The sequence below is a fragment of the Mycteria americana genome, chromosome 19, assembly GCF_035582795.1.
Source record: "Mycteria americana isolate JAX WOST 10 ecotype Jacksonville Zoo and Gardens chromosome 19, USCA_MyAme_1.0, whole genome shotgun sequence".
NCBI lineage: Eukaryota > Metazoa > Chordata > Aves > Ciconiiformes > Ciconiidae > Mycteria > Mycteria americana.
The window spans coordinates 2848120-2856823 of record NC_134383.1 but is presented as its reverse complement, the minus strand read 5'-3'; the positions used below and the strand labels follow the sequence as shown (position 1 = coordinate 2856823).

Below are 8704 nucleotides of genomic sequence, written 5' to 3'. Positions count from 1 at the left end.
ATTGCAATTGCTATGGCCCAACAGAAAAGATTTGGGGTAACCCCAAGCCAGCACTGAGATTCTGTGTTGTTTAAACCCTCTACTCTTCCCTTTCTAAGCTCTCCATGTGTATATGCACCTGGGGACACAGTGCCACAAAAATAGAAGTGATAAATGGAGCTAATGGAGCTTTTCACATCCTGAAAAGCAGAAGGGCAAAATGATAAATCACAATTTTAAAGATCAAACACATCAGCTGTGGAATGACTGTTTATGTTCCCTTGGGAGAGCACAGCTGCATGTTTTCCAAGGGATTAGCTTCAAAGTTAAGTTCTTCTCTGGAAGATTTCAATAAAAGTCCATATGGACACTCCTCCCTGGCTCCACAGGTGTGAGCTTTCTGTTCAGGCACAGCCTGCTAGCCAGGATAAAAGAACTGTCCCTGGTATTGTACCTCATACCTCTCTGCCCTCACTTGTGCCAAAACGCCTGTACACAAGGCAGAACTCACAAAAGCTTTATCCAGGCAGAGAAAGAGGACAGATGCCTCACACCAAAAGTCACACCGACCTTGTGAACAGGTTGTTCTGTATTCCAGACAGGTCAAGAAAACAGAGCCAGGCCTGCCATCAGCCTCTTGGGTGACATGGCCGAGACACTGTACCCCTCTTTGTGCCTTCCTCGATAACCTTGATAAAACAACAGAGTCCCCAAGTAACTGGCTGTATTTGCTGTGGATACAAAGCAGACTGAACAGCCAGCTCCTTTTCCTTTCCCAAGATCTGCACTGTGATTCACATCACCGTTCAGAGGAACCACTCCAGCCATCTGGGGTATTTCGAGCTTTGCTGCACTGAGATCAAAGCTCACAGAGCGATGTGCTGAAAGCCAGCAACTCTAGAAGGGCAAGAAGGAGCTAAACAACAGCATTTCTGCTGAAAGCAATAGGGCCTGTACAGTTAAATCAAATTTTGCTGACCCAAAGGGGAGATGTAGGATCCCCCAGAGCTCTCTTTGGAAAAAGAAAGCCAAAAATCATCAGCCAGCCATATCTGGCACAGAGGGAGATGCATGGAAACCACGTGGCACCCAATGCTGAAATACAGGGTAGGGCACCTCAGTCTTTGTTCTCTGCAAATGAGCAGCCTTCGCTGTTGGACTCCTAAGGGATGATTTTATATTAGTAATAGCAATTTATATGCCTCCTTCCTAACTTGGTGTACAGAGGCGATGAATTTGCTTCTTCTGTAACAACCTCTTCCAGCTGCTCTATGCTTTCACTGAACTCCTCTAATGCTTGTTTCATTCCCTCAGTCCCTACAGATTTTGGCAAACGGGTGTACCAAGGAGTGCGAGTGAAACACACAGTCAAAGATCTTCTTGCGGAAAAACGATCCAGGCAGAACAGTGGCTCCCGCTTCAGTGTAAGTCACATCCCATCCACCCCTCCCTTTTTTTTTTTTTAAAAAAAAAAAAAAAGAGAAAAGTCATGTCATGTAATCCTCCAATTTAAAGAGCATTTATATTGAGTTCAGGGCACTGCCAATATTGACAGGAAATAGCAAAAACATTTGAAACACTAGTGTTTGCCCCAAAAGAATGGCTCCTTGATTTTTTACATCAGTGAACCTTTGAGGGATTAAAGTTTTTGTTTTTGTTTTTTTTTCAAAAACAGTAATGCTAAATTTCTCATTCCTTTCACATTCTGCATATGACACCTTTCCAAGTCAACTTCCTTTTTCACTAGCTACACTTGAAAAACTCAGTGCCACAAAAATAGATGTTCTTCCCTGAATGTTGTGCTCCTTCCAGCTCCTCTCTGGCACACTAGAGTGCCAGGGGAGATGCAGTGATGTTATGGTCTGGAAAGATGCCAAGCATCAGTTTGTAAGAGATGATTTCTTTTTAAAGTGGTTCTATAGCAACAGGAAACCTAAGTCAAATTATAGTACGCTACATCATTTTTTCTCAATTACTACCCAGAAAAGCAACACTGTCCCCAGAATGGGACACAATATTGCAGGTGCCAGCACGTGGCATCCAGTGGCACGCACAGTAAGCCATTCCCTGTGTGCTCTCAAGACTCACCTTTACCAAGCAGCAGCACTTCACTTCCAGGCTGATTGGGAACAACGGGACCACTGACAGATGAGGAGATGCAGTCAAGCTGCTGAAACTGTGTCCTGGAAGGAAAGGGTGGGAGCAGAGACCTGAATTACTGGCAGCAGAAGACACATATTGGGAGTGTTGATGCTCTTTTCCTCCCAAGCCATTTGCTTCAGGCTTTTTGCCTTTAGTAAAACAAAGAGACCTCAAAGGGACTTGCAAGTATTTTTCTCACTGTTGCTTTCATGCATGTCAACACTGTGTAACAAAACAGGCAGCAAAACAGCATGGGCGTTACCAAACAGAGCAAGATCTAGCCATAGATCTCTTCAGGGCCTCCAGCTAATGCAGAAAGGCAGAAGACTCCCTGAGCCATGGACAGTCACTGGGAAACACATGCTCCCACCAGGCAGGCATTTGGGAAGACTGCTTTGGGGAGCAGCAGGAAACAACTTCTTTGTTTGAACTCACCGATAAAACAGATCCTAGTTGATGACTATCATGCTTTACCTGCTCCCTTTCTGGAGGTGGCAGCTTCAACAGCTGCAATCAAAAGCCCTAGGAACTATAAAACACTTGCTGCTTGCTTTATTGCCCTTTGCTTTGTATTCCAAAACTTAGCAGTTGTGTGTCTATCTAATGCAAAATCAGCCCTGTTGCTAATTCCCTATGAGAGACGAAAAATTATTGTGCAGGGCAAACATCCGTATTTGCTCGAACGTATCATGAAAAGAACAGCTGTAAGTGTAGGTCTGTTTATCTGACATAATATAATCCAGAATCAAAGCAAATGGCAGATAACTGAACACCCCTTTGTATATTTATGATGCAGTGTAATTTAGCTGCATCTTTTGTTTGAACATGATCTTTGCTCCAAAATAAGTAAGCCTTTGTTGTGCAAGGGGAGATCTATGGAGGAGATCTGTGCTGCTATGGAAAGGTCATTGCTCATCAGAGGTGAGCTGCTGGGCTGTTTACTGAGGCAGCAGAACAGCAACAATTTCATGACAGCCAGGCCCTGCACACATTAAATGCTAGAAAAACAGTATGCACCATGACGAAAACCACACAGTTTGGAGTTCTGAGTTCCCACAAACTGCAGGGCAGAAGGGCTTGCTCCTGGGCTTTAGGGAGGGTCTGACATTTTTTCCTTTGGCTCATCCACCACATAGGCATGAACCAGCAGTTACCCTCTGCGTCATAAAAGGATTACCCTCTTTTCTCAGGTGGGGAAACTGGTAGGTACACAGATGAAGCACTATGCCCAGCAGCACTCAGAGGCCAGGGACAGATCATTCAGCAAAGCTGCTGTCAGCAAACCAGTGAGGTGCCCTGGCCAGACTAAGCTTTGCTTTTATTATTAATTTTTATTACTTCATCTGCTGTACTACAGATTGGGCCCAGAGAAGAGATACACTGAAGCCAAAGTATGGTCAAAGGGCACCATAGGTCCCCATTGCAGGACCAGGTCGTTATTTTGACCTGCATCCTTACATTTACTCCCCCAAGGCAGCCTTGTAGCTGAACAACGCTCCTGGGTTACCAAAACAGTTAAGCAACACAGCCCTGTGAAGTACCCCCAGCCAGTACCTCTGCCTAGCCATGAGCGAGGCAGGCTGAGACCAAGCTTATCAACAGCTGAACATGCTGTGGGCTCAAGCAATGCTACACAGACACACTGATGTGTTGCAGAAGATCCAGCTACTCCAGTCCCACAGCACTGAAAGGAAGTAATGCAGGGAGGAAATGAACTAATGGGCTTAAATTCAGCCGAGCAATTTATCTCCGGATAAGGAGCCAGGAGGCAAGTGAAATGTGGGTCTCTGCAAGTATGCAGGGGCCTGCTATGATGAAGGCCAAAGATGGGCTGCTGCAGAGGCTTTTGAAATTGAATTAAGGCAGGTAAAGCCTTTGCAGCTAATGTCACCTCTGTGGCTATCCATCATAGGTGCGTGCAAGAGGACCTGCTGCCTGTGACGCACATTCAGATAGTTTCAGTGGCTGTTGAACAGGCAGGATCAAAGATGAACTGAGATGCACTAGTCATTTGAAATGCTCCATAGCAGAGGCTGGCAGCTGTGCCCAGGGACCTTCCTATCCTTCCAGCAAAGCATCCCAGCTCTCATCACTGCAGCCCTTTGACCTGTAGGCAGCATCTGTGCTACCTGCACCTCCTAACTCAACTTTTTCCTCAAACACAGTATTAGGGGTGCCAGACGGCAGTACTGGACTAGTTCCCAGGGGGGTGTTAAGACTGGGGTCTAAACACTAGTGCAGAGGCCTGCACCATTACTTTCAAAGAGATTCCTCCTCAGTGAATGCAGACACGAGCTGTCTGCAGGATACAATGGCCATGGGCAGGCAGAGGAGATGGTGGTGAAAAACCCTGAAGCAGGAGAAGGTATTACTAAAGAGACACAGATGCTGAGAGAGGGGTGTCTGCTGAGACCAGATTTGCATGTAGAGGCTTTAGCTTTGCAGGGCAGTGTGCATTACCAGCTATGATCCTCACTGAGGTCTGCAGCCAAAAATGGCCCAGCTGGAGACAGGTGCAAGCCCCAGCCGTGACCCTGCAATGTGAACACTCTCATCTGCCCGCAAGCCAAAGGGCTCTTTCCTGACACCTCCTACCACTCCTGCAGCCTGTGTGACTTTTGTGGGCTCAGAGCTCATTTTCATGACGGAGCAGGGAGCAGCTGCAAACCTCCCTCAGCAGTAAAAGGAAGTCCTAGCACTGGCAAATTTAATTCAAATCTAAACCTCTAAATTTGGTTGCTTGCTATGGCAGGAACCTCCTGTTTGCACTATGCAAACTGGAAATAGCATGCCACCATCACTGGCCAGGGCAACAGCACAGCTGAGGTAAACGCAGCCATGGGCACTATTTCTGCACTATGGGTTTGGAGGTCTGGAGACAGAACTCAATGAAACTCCACGTACAAGCCCTGCTCCAGAGGAGCAGGTGCCTTTGCCAGTGCTTTGTAAGGAATTAGCCACCGTGAGCACCAGGGTCACTCACAGCTAATTCTCCCTTACCTAGGGACCAGGAGGAGATTATTATTATCAGTATTGCTGTAGCACCCAAATAGGAGCTAGAAACAACTGCCTTCACACAGCCTGCTTGTTCTGCTAGGAGGGGCCAGCTAAAGCAGCTCTGTGGCAGGTAGACGTAGCACAGGAGAGCTGGGCTAGAACACGGGCAGTGCAGAATCTGCCTGTTTTGACCAGCCAAGGACCTAGATACAAGCTTATTGAGACCTGTTTTGTGCCAACACCAAAATGACTGCTCAGCATTATGCCTGCATTAAGGGACCATGAGAAAGAGAAAGAAGCCAGTTGTCTTGGTATTTCTGATGTTATCAGCTCTACACAAGACCTTCAAAATCTCTTCTTAGCCTACATCTGCTAATACCTCAGAGGCCCCAGGCCTGAAATCTTGTAGTTAAGCTCTTCATACTCATAACACCAAGGCTCAAATAGTGCATCTGAATTATGCCAGCACCTTCCCAAACTACATGCTTAGAGAGCTACCTTGCTTTGAAAAGACATTTTTTAACATGTCTTTATCTTTTGCAGGGCAGCACCAGCACGCCGCAGTCACCATTTGTCCAAATGCCAGGTGAGGTTTTCCTCCATCAACAGATACCTTCAATGCAGGTTGGACAGCTGACACTGCTCCTGTCTCTTCTCCTCCAAAGGACATGAAGTGAGCAAAGGAGCACTAGAGCAGGGCCACCCCTCAGAGAGAGCCCAGGAGGAAATAATTGAAAGAGGCAAAACAGGAACAGCAATAATAAAAGAAAGGCCCCTGTAGTCTTATATGAAATTCCCAAAGAAGGGAAAGAGAGGTAATTAAAGCAGTTCCCACCTCTTTTGATAGAGGAGCCACATAGAACCACTTCTTTTCCCTCTGCATCTTCCAGTTTTCCCTGGAGCTGAAGAAAGAAAGTACAAAACCAGGAGCTGACCTGTTTTGTCCCTTGAGCTCTTAGGCAGGGAAAGGGGAGTGATGTTAGAACAGAAGCAGGTGGTTTGCAGCTGTAACCCCATCCTCCTCCCCAGGAGCTGTAGCAGAGCAAGGAAGAAGAAAATACTGGCAAAGCTAACCTCCTTCCCCCTGGCTTCATACTTGAAGCTTCACAAAACACTGGTTTGCTGCAGATGAAGGCCATCAGCTGGATCAGGGCAGTCAGAGGTGCTAAAAGCACTTGGGCTGACACACCTGTTTCAAGACAGGATTGACTCCTGCCCTGGGCGATACTAGAGAGAAAAGGGCTCTACTTTGCACCTGCAGAGGTGCCTATAGCTCTGCGGCTCCCCAGGTGCTGCTGTTATGGTTTCCCTTTAGCCAACCCTTTTTTCTGACCACCACAGGCTCACCTACTATGGCTGGTTACTACGGCGTCAGGAGATCCTTCACAACTGAGTTGGATTTCCACAACACAAAGCAGTTTGTCAGTGATGTCTACTCGTCCCCTCTAGGGTCCAAGCCCTTGTCGTGTGATTCCTCTGCCACTCAGGGCTACCCGGCACTTCTGGACCCACACCTCACCGACCAATATGGGGATTACCGTGCTACTCCCCTCACAGCTGGTACCAACTCCTTCTTCAGCCCTTCTTCTGTGCCCCCTCTCCTGCCATCCTTCCCTAATGACACAGCGCACTTCTTACTAGTGAGTGAGTCTATGGTTCTTAGTTGCCCAATGAAAGATTACCCAATTTAAAGCTGGGGTTAAGTCAGGGGGACTTGTGTGGGAAGGATGTGGCTGTTACAGGAGGCAGCCACAGCAGAGCACACAGCAGATGGGGCAGGGCTGAGGGGGAACTGTTTTTCAATTTGTTCCTGTCCTCCATCTAATTGTCCCCTCCTCCTGTTGGAGACCAGCTCCTAAATTAATAACCTTCCCTGCTCCCCAAAACAACTACTCCATTAAGCTCCTTAAGTTTCTAGAAACATCCTTTGTCGGCTCCAAGCAGTTGCCTATCCCTATCTCTGCTGCTTCCCGGGAGCCAGCTCCGTTCACACCCCCAGGGCAGAGCTCCTGGGCCCTGCAGGGTCAGGGCTAGTCAGCCCCACAGGGAGCCTATTCCAGGCCTTGCCCACTATTGACAGCACGGATGTTTCCTTTCAACAGTTTTAACACCAAATACTGCTCCAAAGCAACAGAAACCATTGTGGGTGCTCCCAGCTAGGCTCTCGGAATAGCTTGGCTTGGTGAAGCCAAGCTAGGTATGCTGTTGTCTCCAGGACAAACTTTTATTCTTAAGGGTCTTTCTTGCCTTCTCTCCCCACTTCCATGCAGAGAGAGCCCTGGGAGCAGACCTCACCCGACAGTCTCAGCCAGTCGGATGGTGCATGCTCAGACCCTCTGCAAGCACTGCCTGTCAGCACCAGCTGCCTCTCCTCACACGAGTCTGGAGGCATTTCGCCATACCGAAGCTCAGGTTGGACCCCAGCCATCCCTGGAGCCCAGGCCTACCCTCTGCATCCTCTTGAAGATGTCCCCTACTCCCCCAACTATGCTGCCACCTCACCCTACTCCTTCTCACCATTCATGACTGTGGCAAACGAGCTTACCTCCAGGATAAGCCATCTCTCGCCAGAGCAGTCCTCGGAGGTGCCACCCCTTCATGATAACTATGCCTGGGCAAAAGAGGATGGAAGTCCCATCTGGGGTACTTACGAAGGCCGGAGAACTTATTGATGAGAGATGAGAGCTGGAGGAAAAGAAAAATGGGCCATTATTGAAGCAAATGAGTTACTTGTACGCTTTTTCCTAAAGCTGGTCCTTCAAACAGAGGATGCTAACAACATGCAGTGCTTTATGCTCCATTTAGAAATACAATCACTTGGGTATACCACATTGAGCTTATAGTGGTGCCTTCTAGCACCTTATGAAAGTCATTGCTCACAGTCCCGCTGTGGTACAAGTAAAATACACAGCCTGAAAAGCACTCTATGGGCCTTTCCTACAAACAAGGATGCCGGGTACTTCTTTTCAGATGCTGAGAAAACAGGTTGCTCTGACCCTTAAACTACATCTACAGAGCAAAGTTATCAGAGAAGACTGGGGAGCAAGGCAGGGGCTGGGGGAAGCCCTCCTTAATAGCACAGAGTCTGTATAATATCTGGTTACCTAATGGCATACGTGTACGTCCCTCACGCCAGCATGCTGTGAACATGGCATTGTTTTGGGCAACAGTTATGGTCAGAGTAGCAAAGGCATGGCACCTTTGAGCCTACAGCACAGAAGGCTACAACCAAATAAAGCTCACCATACTACACCAGGGCCTGGCAGACAGCTTAGGGTGTTGGCAGGGACTGTTGGGGTACCGTCCTGCCTGCTGATCTGCACACGAGGAAGCCTCACCATCCCTCCCACCTGCAATGCACAAAACATATCCTCCCCAATTTCCCTCTTGTCCTAAAGAAAACACAGAGCTGTTGCCCCTCTTGCCTACGCCAGATCAATACAAGTGACGTGACTTGAAGCCTTGTGTCAGTGGGCATGCGGCAGACTGCTCCCAGAGCCTTGCCAAGAGGCACCCACCTGGGGCTGTAATTGGGAGCAAGGCTGATTTGAAGTCCCAGTGCCAGGCCGGGCCCCATGGCCACCAG

The 8704-nt window shown here is 48.1% G+C and overlaps 1 protein-coding gene across 1 annotated transcript; it reads left to right on the top strand.

Annotated features, from left to right (window-relative positions):
* The first annotated feature begins 1250 nt into the window (after nucleotides 1-1250).
* On the top strand, nucleotides 1251-7790 carry POU2AF2 (POU class 2 homeobox associating factor 2). Its single transcript, XM_075521195.1, has 4 exons — nucleotides 1251-1403; nucleotides 5662-5704; nucleotides 6460-6758; nucleotides 7389-7790. Exons 1-4 carry the CDS (start codon nucleotides 1251-1253, stop codon nucleotides 7788-7790), a joined length of 897 nt encoding a protein of 298 aa, XP_075377310.1.
* The last annotated feature ends 914 nt before the right edge of the window (nucleotides 7791-8704 follow it).